This window comes from Synchiropus splendidus, chromosome 12 (genome assembly GCF_027744825.2).
Source record: "Synchiropus splendidus isolate RoL2022-P1 chromosome 12, RoL_Sspl_1.0, whole genome shotgun sequence".
In the NCBI taxonomy this organism is placed as follows: Eukaryota; Metazoa; Chordata; class Actinopteri; order Syngnathiformes; family Callionymidae; genus Synchiropus; species Synchiropus splendidus.
The window spans coordinates 15,749,976-15,766,432 of NC_071345.1; the positions used below are offsets into that span (position 1 = coordinate 15,749,976).

Below are 16,457 nucleotides of genomic sequence, written 5' to 3' on the forward strand. Positions count from 1 at the left end.
TTCTAACTAACTGAAGTTCAGCGTGTTGAATCTTTCAGATCTGAACCGTAAACCGTTTCCCCTCTGCACTCTGGTTTCCTCCCACAGTCCTAAAACATGCCGACTGCAGTCACACTGATGAAGCAGTGAAACACTGAAGGAACAAGGCCTTTTGTTTATCTCATCAAACCCTTCCTGAACAGCTCAGGATGTTTAATGTATTCCAGTTTGTTCTGCTGGTGGGAGCAAACAACCACTTTCACCACATTTGCTTTATTCCTTTTATTCCTTTTTTATTTTCCGTTAAGTGGCTGGTTCACTTTTATTACAGATAATGAGGGGGAGGTTCTTTGGATCCGTCCGGAACACAACGCTTCAAAGGCTCACACACATACGCACGCGCTCGCTCGCTTCAGGAAAACATGCAGTGTTTTAACACACTTCATCTAAACACGGTTACTTCTGAGTTACTCTGAGCACCTTTTTGAAAATTGTGTCTGACAGCACATCGTGTCAAATCCATGCCGACCGAAAAGAAAGCGAGACACGAAACCTGTTAGGAGCAAGAAAATTGACTGGCGGAGTTAGATACAGGGGCTATGAAACCAAAACCGACGCTGAAGACACGACACTTAATGACACAAAATCATTTACAGATTTACAAAATCATTTACAATGAAGTTAACTTGGTCAAAGATTAGAAAATAATAATATACAGAGACGGACACGTACGACGGGACAAAGACGACTTTCTTTACTAAGCTGAATCGACCCGGGCCATGAAGGTCAGTCGGACTGGTGCCGGTCTTGAACACTTCCGGGTCGACCGCGGTGCAACCGTCACGTGAGTCAGACAAAATGATAGAGGAGACGTGCAGGTAGAGACGTGGGCGGGGCAACAGATTGTGTCGATGTACCAGCCTATAGGGGGTGGTAAGTGTTATCCGAGGGTCAGCGGGAAGTTAAAAGGGGGGGACGTCATCGCTTCCATCTTCCTCCTTTTAGTCTTGCGTTGGTGCTCGTCTGCCCTCGTGCTGTTGGGAAGGTGTTTTGGGAGACTTCAGCGTTTGGCGGGAGAAGAACTCCGGCTTCCCTGTGGGTGAGTTCCACGAGAAAAAGTCAGTGATGTCACAAAGAAGCCTTGCTAGTTTTCTTTTTTAAGCCACTACTGTGTGTGATGTTGTGGTGAGGAAAAACATGCCACTTTTGTTGTTAGCATATGTCAACATGGGATTTAGCTAGTACAAAATATGCAGCGCAAAGTTTCCGGCATATGAATCTGTGCTGATCCACGAATGCTTTTTGGCATGTTCCGGATCATGAAGTAATTCTTCTGTGGATGTTTATTTCGGGTTTTTTGGGATGTGGCATTGCTGGAAGCAAAACTTACGCCGCATATGCCACTGCAGTGCACAAAACATGCCACTCACACTCATATTTTGCAGAACAGCGAGCCTCACACGCCCTCTGCATCTTGACACTGCTGTTGACTGTTGTGCCACTGCAAACAACAACCGAGTAAACAACACGTGTTTCTAGGTGTATTCACTCACAGTGAGAAACACGCAAACCCTGAGAGTCATTTTAAAGGTCTGTAGCTGCGTGATCATCTGTTTTTGTCTCCCACAATCTTTGTGTCCCGCCATTGTGCGTGTCTGCGTTTGAAGCGAGGACATCAATAGAAAAAAGCTAATCCACTGATCATGATGTAGTTACATCTTCACTCTGATCCTGCAAATGTGTTGTCTTTGTGATACCTCCATCATTCCTCCCCATTCAAGATGAAACCTCACTTTTTCTTGTTTGCAAAAATGCTCAGATTAGCCGCTGCTTGTCTGTCCTCAGGTCGTCCTTCGCTTCCATTAACATGCGCGAACGAGAAGAAAAGAGGACTTAAAAGCCGGGAAGATTATTCAAAAGAGGACCAATCTTTGTGAATCGACGCAGGGGATGATCCACGCGCCGGAGTCCCTTTCAGCTTTTGTGCTTTTGTCTGACGCCGGGAGGAATAAACTTCATCTGTCGGGATGAGCGACTGGGATACGAATAGCGCGTGGAAGTGATTTCACTGTGGATGGTGACGCCGGCGTTCTCATTGTTTTAATTAACCTAGAGCAGATTTAAGAACATCACGCCTTCATCAGCTGGCTGCACTTGAGAGAGAGGAGTGTGAGGCCTGCTGGGAAATACGCATCTCTGCTCAGAGCTGCGCGAGAAGCGGACCTCAAATTAAAACCTCCAAGCGCCATGAGACACTTCTCCACCTACACACGGTGGTGGGGAGGTACGGGGTGGCAACACCTATTCAGGAGGAGGAGGAGGCCAACCAGGCAACTGAGTGCCCAAAACAACGGGCATACATCTTACAAGTAACATCCGACTTACGACCTGCTAGACTTAGGTCCACCTGTACTTTTTTTTTAAATTCAATGTCTGGCCCCGCAGCACGTAGCAGCCCGGCAACGTGTACAACAGTTACGGCAACACAGTATCCCAGCATCTCACTCTCACACAGCGATGTGATGAAATGAAAATTTGAATCTGGCCTACGATCGGTTGGTCGGAACCGATCCCTGCTGTTACTTGCAGTAGAATTTATCTCACACCGCTCTTTGTTTTCCGATTTATGACCAGATAAACAGCTCGCACTGTCCTTGTGAAGCCTTGTGAAGAGGAGCCTTCTACTAGTGATGGGCTTATGAGGCTTCATGAAACAGTGTCTCATTTAGAGCCCACCAGATGGCACTCTAAATTCTTTGGCTCCAACCAACCATTTCATTGAAAACTCACTCTCAAACCACTAGCCAAGCTCCGTATTCCTGCTCTATTGAGGAAGCAATGACTTGACTCATAAAGAGTTTTTGCCTGAATAGTTAGCTACGTCTTCGGCATTTCCCATCAGCGGTAGCCAGAGCCTTCTTCACCATCACCTATGTCTAGCATCCTTCCAAGTCGTGCCGCCCTTACTTTAACTTGCAATATGCCAAACAATATAGCTAAAACATCGGGAGGTTCCCCATAGATCCCTTTATCTTAACAGTCGGATCAAGAAAAGCCTCATGAGTGGTCAACAACTAAAGTCTACCGCTTGTTTTTCCCCTTAAAAATATTGATTTTTCTCTTCTTTGTTGTAGAAGTATGGTGTCAACTCATAACTGCAGCTGCTGCTCGGCTCGCTCTCCTGTGAGCGCAGTGACAGCTGTAATAACTATACTGTTCTTGTCTCCTCACAGTTAGAGGCAACAAAGCCACACTATCTGATGCTACTCACATCTGTGCAGCTCACTGGGTTTGTTTTGATCGTACGGCTGTAAAATTGTTGAAAAAATACACTTTGCTTTTGTGCAAGATGAGTAGCACTTTCAGCAGTAATTATAATGTTATTGACTGTTATAACAGTTAATAATTGAAATACATCTCTACCAGTTGTAAGGTGCGCTGTCCATGTGTTTACGGCTTGGTGTGGAAGGTCTGAGCAGCGGGACTCAACAAGAGCTAAATAAACCAAACAGGCCAAACTGTGGTGTTTGATCTGTGCCGGATTGGTGAAGTTAATGTTTTTGTTTCTGTTAAACAATGGCTGCATGAATTGGCAAAGCGGTTTGAAATGTTAGCGCTCTGAGCGCGTCATCGCGAGTCGCTTCCCGCAGCAAGCATGTAGCATCTCTGCTCTGAAAGCCTCTTATGATTCCAAGCATCTGCGGCGGTAATGAGATCAAGCTGTTGTCGAGCCGAGTGAATGATCCGCGAATATGAAGCCAGTTAGACTCAAGGATGCCTCCGCGCCTGACGGGTTACTCACTCTGCTGCTGAGTTTCGTCACTGACGTCAGAGGAAGAGAGCACAGTGAATAACAGAGCGCCAGGAAGAGACTCAGAAGGCGGGGTTACTGGGCGTTTACCATTTTGAAGATCCTAGTCAGGGATCCTTTCCCGTCAGACTTCTTGGCTTTGGTGGACTGTGACTTCTGGGTTCCCTGACGGGTGGACAGAGGAAGAGTTTGTTAGTGCGCAACAAGTCACTTCCACTCAGGTAATAATAATGGAGTCTCTCCTGTCTGAGCACTAAAGAAGAAGCTGATAATCTCACAGCAGAGACGCTAAACATTAGTCACAATTGTGTTGTGTTTTGTGGTGCATCCGTGTCAATAAAGGAACAAGTCAACTAACAGGGGGTGAATTTGGTGCCATGTCAAAGGTGGCACCATCTGGGGCCACATGACCTGAAAATGTCTGGTTGGACGACTCCAAAATAAGTGACCTAGCTCTGGGTGATATGGAGCAGCGGTGGAGATGTTTTCACGATGGTGGGTTTGCCTGGAGTGAGGCACATTCAGTGCTCATTTTAAATATTTCTGCGCGGAGAAGTCTTTGGAGATGAGCAGGAGATGATCATGTCATGACGGGCATGATGGGTAGATGAGGCATCATGAAACAGTATTGCAGAGTTGATGAAACAATGGCCTCATTTTCAGAGGCCACTAGATGGCGCTCTTGGTTTGGAAATGATGTGAGGTTTCATTGCATGAGTTGTTCAATGAAACGTCCGCACCTTTTACAGCAGACAGTGCCATCTGGTGGCCTCTGAAAATGAGGACAGTGTTTCATGACGCCTCAATGCTTCAATACCGTGTCATGAAATCTCACCTACCCTTCACTACCGGACACATGTGTGTTTGGCTTCATGTTCAACAGCCCCAGCACTGACCCTTCACACAACGTTCAACTCTTTTATGGCACTGACATGAAGCGCTCGCAGATAGACACAAAGATGGAGTCATGTCGCAGCTTTGTCAGAATTAGCAGTAGAAGCGGATGAGCAGTGCAGGATGGCGGTAAAGTGGATCCGGAAGAGCAGATGATAAAATCACGGTTAGTTCCGTCATCGCTCTCGTTCATGTATATTTGGTGACAGCAAAGAGGTTTTCAGCTTCCTACGCAGCGGCGGCGTCACGGCGGAACAGCACACAACACACATTATGTATGAGATCGGTTGAGTTCTGCACAAGAGCTGCCTAAAAATAGAAAGGAGCCTCATGTCTCATTGGATACGCGTGAACATGTAACATGCTGAGGAGAGTTGAGACACAAACATTTATATTGTACATGGAACTGCATGAAAATGCAGATTCACTTTCATTTATTGACATTGATTTTAAGGGAAAATATTTTTAAAACATGGACGTAATTGATTGATCGATGTCTTACAAACTTTCTGTCACTGAAACCAAGTCCAGGAGCTCCACATTATACTCTGTGATATTATGACCAAAAACGGCCATGAGGACGGTGACAGAACTAGACTGTGCTTTCAATTCATTCAAGTCCAAAAAAGTAAAAAAGGGAAGAAAAAAAATTCAGGATAGAAGAACAAAAAATGCTGTTCTCGGCACTTCCTCCCTTCGATGTCAAATAATAAAATGAGGTTAATAACATCTGTATAACTGTGAAACACCTAGTTAATTGTATTATTTTTTGTTTCTGTTTTTCCAGCACCACCCTTAATATTTATGAGGTTATTTGTATTAAAAAATAAATACAATAAATACAATAAAATACAGCTAATAAAAAATATCATACAAATATTTTTTATTTAGAATCTATATTTTATGCTGCCCCCCTTAGATTGATGAATGTAGTATAAATAATAATAAAATAAATTTAAAAAAATGACAAAATATAATGTTGCTTCACAAAAGAAATATGAAATCATACAAGCAAAAACAGTTCAGCCATTTTGAAATCTTTGGCTAGTTAAAGACAGTAATGTTACCACATATATTCGTATCAACTTCATTTTTGCGTACTTATACTCGCTTTATTGAAGGGAAAGTCAGATTAAAGACAAAGAAATCAAATTATGAATACAATTTTGATAAAAAAAAAAGACATTTATCTCAGAAAAATTCTATTGATAGATCATAATGGAGGACGAGGACGAAGTCAGTCAACAACCATTTGTCACATCCACAGAAGCAGTTGACACACAATGTGCCGCCATGACTATTAAAAGCTGCCGCTGACGTACAATGATATTATCATGACATACTGACGGAGGTCAGAACCGATCGGACCCAACAAACCTACCAGGCCCATCTTTGCAGCCACTGCCCTCCACTGCGGACAAACAAGAGACAAAGACAAGGGGGACAAGTAGAAATGTGGCTCTTACTCAGAATAAAGGCCACATGACGGGGAGGAGAGGAGGCAGGTGGGAGGGTCCGTCCAGGGAAGGGGAGGAGTCGCAGGAGGAGAAGAGGGACAGAGATAAGGAGCAAGGCACATACACAACGTCCCAATCACTTTCCTTTTTCCTTTCTTTCCTCTCACCCTTTCTTGCTATTTTTGCTGGATTCAAATTTAGCAAGCTGTGTCTGGCTAACACCTAAAAGCAACCATCACACTGTTTCTCTGGTTCTGAAGTTCTGGAAACACACTCACCCTGGACTTAGGAGGAGCAGGAGACACCTGACGTGGGTAGAAAAGCACACACAAGTTAGTGGGAAAGGCGAAGAGGGCAAGACAAGACCAACGTGGAGCGTTAACCAGCAAGATTTCTGCCTGGCGGTTTACTCACAATGGTGCGGAAGAAGTGAGCCACGGCGTTCTCCCCAGCACGCCTGCGAGGGGAAGTGGCAGAGGCTTTCTGGGGGGCAGGAGACAGAGCGCCGCGGAAGGAGCCCTGCGGAGACAGAAGGGAAGGTGAAGCTCAGATGGGAACCAAGGATGGTGTTAAGAGCTGTTCCTCTGAAACTGAACTGGTCCTCGCTGGTCCTACCTGTTTCAACACTGTGAGGTGACTCGGAGGCTGAATGGCCTGGACTCACTACATTACAAATAAGGAGGAATCTCCTCAAATATGTTGGTCCTGCTTGCATCATCAGCATGTTCTGCACCTGGAACAAAATCTTAACTGTCTCGACTGATGCTGAACATGGCCTCAGTGAAAGAGGGATGATGCGATGTTGTGCTCTTTCAGGTGGAAAGAAAGACTTCTTTCATTCATCAGTCTCACCAACACTTTGGTTTGAATATTTTGGCTCTGAATGAATTCTTTTTTATTTTATTTATAATTTTTATTTATAATTTTTAAACATCATTTTTTAAACTTTTATTTGTATATATATATATATATATATATATATATATATATATATATAGATAGATAGATAGATAGATAGATAGATAGATAGATAGATATATAGATATAGATATATATATATATTTTTTTTTTCTTCCAAAAACAGTTGCATTACTATTTTTTTTTTTTTTATTAGCATTATTATTTATTTTTCTTTTTTTTGGCAAATTCACTCAGTGTGTTATGCTCCAAATTCAAATTGAAAAAATGTTAATTTAGTCTGAAATGTAACAAGATATAAATAATAAAATCAATAAATAACACAAATCTAATATATTTGTGAGCCTGTTTCTTTAGGCCAGATTTCCTCCCATATTCTCACCCCTTTTCTGCCACTCTTAGCTTTGTTTTGTTTTGTTTTTTTCACAATTTTTATTAATAGATAAACATTCCTTCATATATTACAACCTTTTTCTGCCACGTGATCAGAGAAAAAGGTTTAACCAAGCAAAGTTCCTTTCTCTCTGAATCCAAGTGATTCATCTGTGATTCATTCCTCACCTGAGCCTGGACGTCATCCGCCCTCCCACGGACAGGAGAGGTTTGGACTCAGAATGAGGAGAGTTTGGAGACTTTCTCCCTCAATGCTTCAGCTGTGTAACAAACCTCTTGTGAGTTTCACCTTGTGTTTGCCTCTGGATGTAAAGGATGGAAATGAAAGACGGAATACGGACGAGTCGGCTCGATGAGAGCAGAGAAATAGAAAAGACAGGAAAGGAAACAGACGATCAAAGAGGAGCGTGTGGGGGCTGCGTCTCAATTTTAGTGGCTTTGAAATCAGTGTGTTTGTGTGTCTTTCTCCTCCAGTGGAATTGTCACAACCTTTTCTGCGCTTGCAGATGTTGAACAGAAAGTAAACAGTATGAAATACATTGTTAGTTGGCCGAAGCAGCTGCAACTCCAAGTGCAGCGAACGTTTAATATGGTTATGGAGGAGAAAAATAATAATTGGAGGCATTTTTTTCGGGGGAAAAACTGCTGCTTTGGAGGAAATTGTCATAAAATCAGAATAATATCTGGAGATGAACCAAAGTGAATGTCAGACAAATCAAAGAAACTGGCGGAAGATGAATGTTGCTCCGACAAATGAGATTAAATTCATTTTTGGGGAGGAAAAAAATACAAGAATTTTTCAGTTCCACCATCATAAAAGGAGTAAATGAATGGCATTTTTTAAAGTGGCATCAACATCAAAGATATCTATGAGAAGATTTAGACCAATATTTCCAGATTAAATAAAGGTTACAGTATATCAACGGTTGAATAACTGTTGAAAAATATGTTGACGCGAGTAAATGTATATACTGGACTCACCAATATGTTTTTTTTTTCAATAAATGTAAAATGGGACAATAAATGTTTGCCAAAATCTGGTCGAGCAGTTGCTAATAGCTAACACAGTTAGCGTTGGAGTTAGCGTCCAGCATTGCAAAGTATTGAAGTGAGTAAATGTACCTGAGTGAGAGGTATTTTAATCATGTAACTCATGACAAACCTGTGCGGGGAAATCAAACCTGAAACTGCATTTTTTGAAAATACAGACTTTTTAAATACCAGATGAAAGGTCTTCAATGTTGAATGTGATGGAGTGCAGTGGCGGGATGTGTAGCGCATCTTTAGTAGGTTTGGTCTTCATGTCCTACACAGCCCTCGTGATGTGGACAGAAAAGATCATCAGGTAGCTGTTTTTGTTTTAACCTACTACTACGTACCAAGTACTTGCAAAAGAAAGGGAAAAAAAATACAAAAAAAATCAGTGCTTGGCTTTCTTTTACGAGGACGTGGATGCTAGCTTAAATTAGCAACTGTCTCAACCACTCCATACAAATGTGTAGTGTAGCGCTTTCAACCCCGCGGTGGAGACACGACCTGAACACTGGACGGTTGATCCAGAGCAGTGTGGGAATCGAAGACGGACACGTTGACTCGACTGATTCCACCACACTAGTTTCCCTCAATAGAGGGCGCATTTGTCGTCCGCACTTAAAGACGCTAATGCAAAATGCAAAAAAAAGATGCAAAATTTCCCAGGCATATTTGGATAAGGTGCATGAAACATATTTCTCCGTTTGTTTCCTACGATTCCTTGAAAAATATTTTTATGAAGTGCTTCTTAGTTTGGTTTCTAAAATGACAGAAATGTACGATATGAAGAGCCACCTTTGCTTCCATTTCATTTTCAGCCAAACAGAATGAATTTATTTGAAAATAGACTGGCACCCAACTTTCGTCAAGAAATATCTCAGAATTCAAGATTCTGAAGGCGGTGACCCGAGTGACTGTAGTGACATGATAATGACTCGGCAGTGAGCGGTCACTGCCGACCAGGAATCCGGGATGAATATTTCAAATTCAGTGGGGAGATGTGGCGCCACTTTCATGTATATTTTAAGGAGAACTGATCAACTGTCAGATGTTTTTCAGTTTCTTTTTTACATATATTCTAAGATGTATTCAAAGCTGTTCAGTCCTCAACGTTTTCAAGAAGAAAAATGTGACAATATAGGAATGTACGTATGAAATTCAATCTCTTTGTGATGGGAAACATGATGCCACTCCATCCCCACAATAACTTCAAGATTCAAATCAAACGGATACCTTTCATATTCCTTCAAATTAAAAGCACAATAAGTTCGACAGTTTAAAAGGAAGTTAAAGGAAGACATGGCCTAAGATAAAATGAGGACAAAATATTCACAAAATCAGTAACTCCATTATTTGTACTACTACTAGCGTTATTATTATGATTATTATTATCATTTTGACTGCTACTACTAATAATAACAATAATTACAGTATAATAATAATGATAATGATAATAATAACAACAACAACAACAATAATAATAATAATAATGTATTTACTTTATTTTAGCTGAATACAATTTTCTCCAACATGCATGAATCTATTTTGGAAAAAGACTTTTTAAATGAGGAAAAATATCACTTTGGAAAAGTTTGTATTTTATCAGCAGATAAAAAAGTGAAACCAGTCATACAAAAAAAAATAAAATGCATGAACAAAGTCAGAGCCGTGTTGGTGGTTAGTTGCACAGTTCTGAAGACACAAAGTAAAAACCAAGATCAGCAGTCAGTCGGTGTGTTAAATAGATTTTTTAATCAAGCCATGATCCAGAAGCTGAGAACAGTGTCAGGTTAGCAACAGGTCACGGTGGAGCTGAAGGCATGACTGGACCGGTTCACGCGGGCGAGAGGCGAACACTGAGGGGTGCGGGAGGAAGGATCCCTCCTCTCAAAGACACTTGAGTCTCAGTCCTGCACTGCGTCATGTGACCGACCAGACTCTTCACCCCCATATCCTCAGCTTCAACTGACTCTCATGTAAACATGACCCTCCTGTCCAATCGGAGTCAGCATTCAAATTCCCCGCACTCGAGGCGTTTCCTGAGCTGAAGTGATTCTTGGCGTCATCTTTCGACTGAAATCAACTCAAAGATAATAAACTTGAAACATGCAATTGTAAAGATGCCATAGCTGACATTGGAACATCTGAGACAGCGGGCAAGCACATGGACCCAAAACAAAACGTGTCTTCAGCTGAATTTATAAGGGAAAAACAAAAGCGTCCAGAAAGTGCTGGTTGTTATTATCATGTTTGACTTGGCGAGAGGCAACAAAGGTCATCAACGCACACGAGCTGAAGGCAACCCCTCGGTGAATACATAAATATATATATATATATATATATATATATATATATACTGGCTTCTAAATATAGAGATTTGTTTTCGTAAATACTGCAGAAAGTCGATCAAAAATTAGCGAAAGCATTTTGCCTCGCAGTGTTTTCCCTGAAGGTTTGTAAAAAGCAAAACAGATTCAGGTTTAGGAGGAGATGGAACCGATCGTAACACTCAGGGGGAAGTATACAAAGGATGCCCTTTGGTTTCGTAACACACTGATAATAAACCAAACCTTCCAGTTCATGTGTAATTTAGAAACAAGTACAAAGAATAGTTGTCATGGGGTTTTATGAAACTGTGTCCTGATTTTCAGAGGCCACCAGGTGGCGCTGTCTGCTGTATTCGTTTGTCCTTCAACAACCAATTCGATGAAACCTCACTAGAGTTCCAGATGAAGAAACTCAAATCAAAGCTTGTAATACATTTTCTTTTTTTAAATTGGCTGAACTGAAGTTTAATTTCTTTCTCTCGGTAGGTTTTAAAAAACATTAAAACTTGGACTCACTGGAGCGACGGATCATTTTAAGCATCGGCGAACGCAATTTGTCCGACAAGTACCGGAACGAGTGGAGTCAGCTCTGAGTGAGGCAGCAGACTTGTCTGAGTTGTACTCAACATGAGAGTCAGACCACAGTCGCTGCAACCTAAACGTGACGTGAAACCTTTTAGCGAACATTTTGAGCACAACACGTGTGAGTCGGAGTCAACTTTGTGCATGTGACAAACTGTCAAAAACATCCAGAAGAAAACTCCACACTGTCTCTCATTGTTCAAGATCAAGAAAGCTTCTGGAGCGACAGATGCCACACACCTGACACACAACTTTTTTGCAACTTGCTGTCCGGCACAGTCAACTGTTAAATTTAAGTGAGTTGAGCTTCACAGTTTTTCCTTTGGACGTCACCAAATGTGTCCACAGCTCCCAAAGCATCATTTTTAAGTGATAACTTGCTCCTGTTGGAGCTTGAATTTATCACCAGGGCCACATAAATGCAGCTGCAACTTCAGAGGTTCTTCGATAGCAATAACCAGTAATGCCGTGTTCTACCTGATATCGAGTCACATTAGTCCTAAAAACGTGGCCTCCCACGATAACTGTCTGGTCCCGAACCATTTTGCCTGGAAATAGATCCAAGCCCAATGGAGCAAGACAAGACGCCGATGCCAGCAGGTTCCCACAACGGCAACAGTGAGTCAGTATTTTGAAAATGTTTTTTTTTTACATGAATTGTTGGTCTTAGCATTCAATCCAGTAACTTCCTTGTCTATCAATTGGTTTAAATTCAAGTGGCTTAATGTAGCTTCACTTCCTGGATTATTTGTTCCCAAACAGACTGTACTATCATCTTGTGTGGAAATATTTCTTTGATCCTATGAAGTACTGTGTTCCTGTGATCTTCAGAAGTGACTCTCCGCGCCTCACTTATCGCTGGAAGTGTTTCTAAATTTGCCAGACGGCAGCGTTATCAAAGCGCCGGCAGAATGTTCAGTTAAACTGAGATGACTGCGGATAACTGAAGGAGGGAGACGCGCTTCATCTTCTGCGCCTGTCAGTTCCTTAGCGCTTAGCTCTCCGGTGTGACAAGACAATACAAAAGCAGTGTGTCGACAGATCAATGGTTACAAATCGGGCTTTGGCTCTCCGTTAAAACAACATTCTTGCACAATAAAAAGTGGTTCTGGAAGAGAAATCTACAAAACATACTGAGAGAGTTGAGAATTTGACAGTTCTCCTCGAGCCTTCGCCTCCTCACCTTGCTCTTCCTCTTCTTATCCCCTCCGAAGAAGTTCCCAATCTGATCCAGGAGGCCGGGGTTCTTCTTCCGACGGCCCAGGCCGAAGGCGGCCTGCGCGGAGCTGCTTGCAGATGCCATGGTAGTGGTCGGTGGGTTTGCTTGTAGTTGTCAAAAGTTGGGGTTCTGGCGTTTCTCTCTCAAGCGAGAGCGGAGGGAAGCGAGAGGAGAGGGAGGGAGGAATCAGTCGAGCCTACTCTAGGTCCTGTTCTGGGCTCTCCGACCCGCACTCTGAAGCTGCTCCGCTGTGCTCCTGGATGGTCTGCAGCTCGTCCGACTCGGAGGGTCGCTCTTTGAAGGTGTTGTCCTCTCGGCCCGGGGCATCTCGGGAGAAGAGGCGGACCAGGTGGGGGCGTGGTGTGGCGGCGTCAGGGTCAGCTGTACTGGCAGGGCTCCAGGTGGAGCGGGGGCCCACAGCGCCCGTGGAGTCAGTCACCGCCGGCTTCTCAGAGATGCAGCCATTGTTCTGGTTGGCATCTGTCTCGGCCATTCCTGTGCAGAAACAACAAGGCTCATCTATGGGCTGGGGCCTGCATGGCACACAACACTCTGCTGCAGCACAAAGGTTCTTTTAGAGCCGTCTGCTCCTTCCTGCCACTGAGATCTCACTCCTGAACCGAGCTGAACTGTCAGTGACACTCAGCAGGAGCAGTTTCAGGTCACCACGGCAGCACTACACCATTTCCTCCTTGCCGTTCGGTGTGTGATGGGGTGAAAAGGATGAGAGTCGTTCTGAAGGCTGTCAGCCAGCCTGGTGCTGGGAGTCAGATCCTCTCGGGTTGATCATGGAAAAACACACGCAACTTGCTTGACCTACAATGACCATAATTGAATTGACGCTTCAAGCATGTTGGAGGCTTCCGAACGTGTGCACAGCTTCCTGGAATTTAAACCAGAAAAAACAGAGTTGTACTGTGTTAAATATGTTGCCACAATGACAATGACAGCCACCACGATACTGACCCGGACTAAACAGGCACACACGTCACTCTTAAGGGTGCTTGCTGTCAGAATTTAAACTCAGAAGTATTGAGATGAACTGGGTGAACCTTGATGTTTGGAGAAGCCTTAGAAGATTTAGAAGTCAGGAACAGAGGGGGGATGAATATCATCCGCATGGTAGGGCCAGATTTAGAAAGGAGAAATCACAAGCAGAACCTCACTCATAATCTGAGTTCAACAAGGTGCAAAGAAGCTTTCCCATGTGTTTGAGTTGTCTACAGTGTGAGCAAGATTATACCTCAGACACATATACTAGAAAGTGATCGATCCACGGTGTCAGTGAGTGAGTACAATGCTGCAATGCTACTTGCACTAGAGGTCTCTGGTTTCCAAAGTTGCTAAGCAACTTTCCCCGACCTCTCAAGACGTGATAAAAGTGGGTCAATCTGCAGGGTGTGGGCGAGCCCATAACTCACCAGGATTTCGGAGTTGAACTCTATTTTCTGCTTGCTGGGGTGCAGATTTGTCATTTTCGTTGTTCAATGCGAGAAATTCTATCTGAAAGATGTTGGCTGAAAAGCACTGGAGCTGTGACCTGGTCGCCCCTGACGTGTCGGATCCCCCGCTCCCGTGTTGTTGCCTGACAGGTTGCCGTATGTATTTGCACAGCATAGATCACATAGACTGGTGAGAACATACTTTTAGACTGACAGAACAAATCGATATTTTTAAGGTCAAATCAGGTGCAGCGGTGCTGTCTGCATCATAGAAAGGTCAGTGGTGCTTTAAAATGCATGAGGATCACTTCTAAACTAGTTTTGAAAACAGGCTCCAGCATCGTGACAGACTCATGAAGCAAACTCAGCAATTTTCTGAACTTGAATCATGAACTCCTCACATCTTTTATTCACCTTAAAGCGCTCAAAATGTGCTGTTTTCACCCGCGTGTCCGAAGTTCAGACAGGAAGACGAAAATAGGTGAATAAAAGGCCTCTGATTTGACGCGTCAGTCTCAATATTTTGGCAGCATGACGCACTTTAGCCTGTCCATATATTAGCTGCAGGGTTCTGAGAAAAAGGTAGCGGTTTATAGCCTGGAAATCACTGTAACTTTCCATGCCACAAACCTACCCATGAAATAAATATCACTTGATCGGTACGAACATTTAAAGGTTGCTTTTACACCAAGAGACTCTATGGAAGAGAAGAGGTTCAGGAACATTATGAGATCAATCAGTAGAAGGAAGTGGAACATCTGACAGTCACTCAGGTCCAAGGACATGGGGAGCCTGGACCCCAAATGAATATTAAATCCTTCTATTGAAAGAGCAATATCAGCACAACCTTTGTGACAAACCCCCCCAACACCACTCTTCCCCACTGTTTCACGCCTGGTTCTTCTTAAATGCAACACTGCCTCTCCAAATGAGACGACCATAGCCAGATGTCCAGAGTCTCCTACAGCAGAGGACATCCAGAGCATTCCTGCCTCTCTAACAATACGGACACTGTACAGGCAGCAATGGTGTAGCACTCCACCAGAGAATATGCATGCTGATGGTGGACCGAACACTGGCCGATTGTCGGAGCTGCATAGTTATTACAGTCAAACAAAGGCCCGTGTGTCACTGGAATAACTCCTATAAGTATGGATTTTCAACAGTGAGATGCATCTGATTCAGGAGTGGCAGGAGATCAGGACGCTGCAGAGGTTGCAGACACTGTGGAAGTGCCCACTCTCCCTTGTTGGGAAAAGCTGTTGGACACAAGTCAGAAAGTACATGAAAGTACAAGTAATACCTTCACCTTCTTCTGCCGCTTATCCAGGGTCGGGTCGCGGAGGCATGTCGTAAAATATCTCATACATTAAAGTCAAGTGTCGTTCAACTCACTATGGGGCAGGCAGCAGTGTAATTGTTGAACAAAATGAACAAAACAACTCGGACATGGTGTCAAACCCAGGTCACAGCAAGTCCTTCATACCCTCCTTTAACACATCCATCAACTTCGTCCATCATCCAACATGTTCCCCGTATCGAAGCTTTATCTCCAAACCCAAAGCTGTCTCTCTGATATGCTTGTTTCTGATCATATCTTGTCGGATCACTCGCTCCAGATGAAACTACACCACTGCGTTACCCCCACATATCATAGCGGCTGACATGTGAAAGCTAATGTCTTGGCTTGATTCAGGGTGTGAGATGAACACAAGGTGGAAGATAAGACTGTGGCAAAATGTATGAACTAAAACCTGATATTTTTATGCGTTATTGCTGTCACAGATCACGTCATTTCATCACAGAGTCATCTCCGTATCTACAGTTTCGATAACAGGATTGAAAAGCAGCAGAAAGAAGAATGGATAATAGTATAGTATAATATCTGCCTTTCTTTTTAGCACTTTCCTCTCCATCCTTATATGTTTCAATAAGCTTAGTTATAGAAATGACACATAATTACAGGCATATAACTAACTTGAAGGATAAATAATAAAATGTGGCATTCACCATCAACTCTTCTCTTTGTTTTACTGTGTTTCCTTTCTGTACTTGTATCGGGTTTATTACATATATTTTTGTTTACTTGTCTTCTATCATGACATCGTGATGTTCACACAGATGAACATCTACAACTTTCACTTTCACATGCTTGTTCACTTCTCAACAGCAGCGACGAGAGAAAAACTAAACGTGACAATACCAACAAATATTAGAACGAAAACACAAATTTGGTGGCACTTCAATAAAGCTACTCTTGTTATGAGAAAAGTCTGCTACTGTGTTGAAGTTTTTGGTTCTATTAAAGTGTGGGAGAGCGAGAATAGAATTGCAGTTTGAATGTTCAACCAAACTATCTAGAGCCTTCTGCTGACACTACCAAGCCATTATACAGTGTAATTG

General features: G+C 43.0%; 2 protein-coding genes across 5 annotated transcripts in view; both read right to left on the bottom strand.

Annotated features, from left to right (window-relative positions):
* Positions 1–246: 246 nt before the first annotated feature.
* Positions 247–12,837, bottom strand: LOC128767987 (myelin basic protein-like). 4 transcript variants are annotated; one of them, XM_053880446.1, is made up of 7 exons: positions 12,577–12,837; positions 6,556–6,660; positions 6,420–6,446; positions 6,066–6,095; positions 3,881–3,955; positions 3,782–3,801; positions 247–1,072 (listed from the first exon to the last, which is right to left on the bottom strand). In XM_053880446.1, the coding sequence occupies exons 1-6, from the start codon at positions 12,694–12,696 to the stop codon at positions 3,799–3,801; spliced, it is 360 nt and encodes a 119-aa protein (XP_053736421.1). In that variant the 5' UTR covers positions 12,697–12,837; the 3' UTR covers positions 247–1,072; positions 3,782–3,798. The 4 variants fall into 4 exon arrangements, with proteins under 4 accessions (XP_053736421.1, XP_053736423.1, XP_053736420.1 ...); XM_053880448.1 differs by lacking the exon at positions 6,066–6,095 and having other exon boundaries at positions 3,881–3,946; XM_053880445.1 differs by lacking the exon at positions 3,782–3,801 and having other exon boundaries at positions 12,577–12,720.
* LOC128767986 (myelin basic protein-like) overlaps positions 12,809–16,457 on the bottom strand; it is a 32,819-nt gene continuing 29,170 nt past the window's right edge. Inside the window, exon 4 of the mRNA XM_053880444.1 lies at positions 12,809–13,107. Coding sequence (XP_053736419.1) covers positions 12,809–13,107 — 299 coding nt within the window. The remainder of the gene's footprint in view (positions 13,108–16,457) is intronic.

Excerpts from the sequence above, each read along its gene's own strand:
- LOC128767987 (XM_053880445.1), bottom strand. The coding sequence starts at position 12,696 with ATGGCATCTGCAAGCAGCTCCGCGCAGGCCGCCTTCGGCCTGGGCCGT. Across the intron at positions 6,447-6,555 it reads CTCACTTCTTCCGCACCATT|GTGTCTCCTGCTCCTCCTAA; the intron begins GTGAGTAAACCG and ends TACCCACGTCAG. Across the intron at positions 1,073-3,880 it reads TGACTAGGATCTTCAAAATG|GGAAGCCGGAGTTCTTCTCC; the intron begins GTAAACGCCCAG and ends ACTCACCCACAG.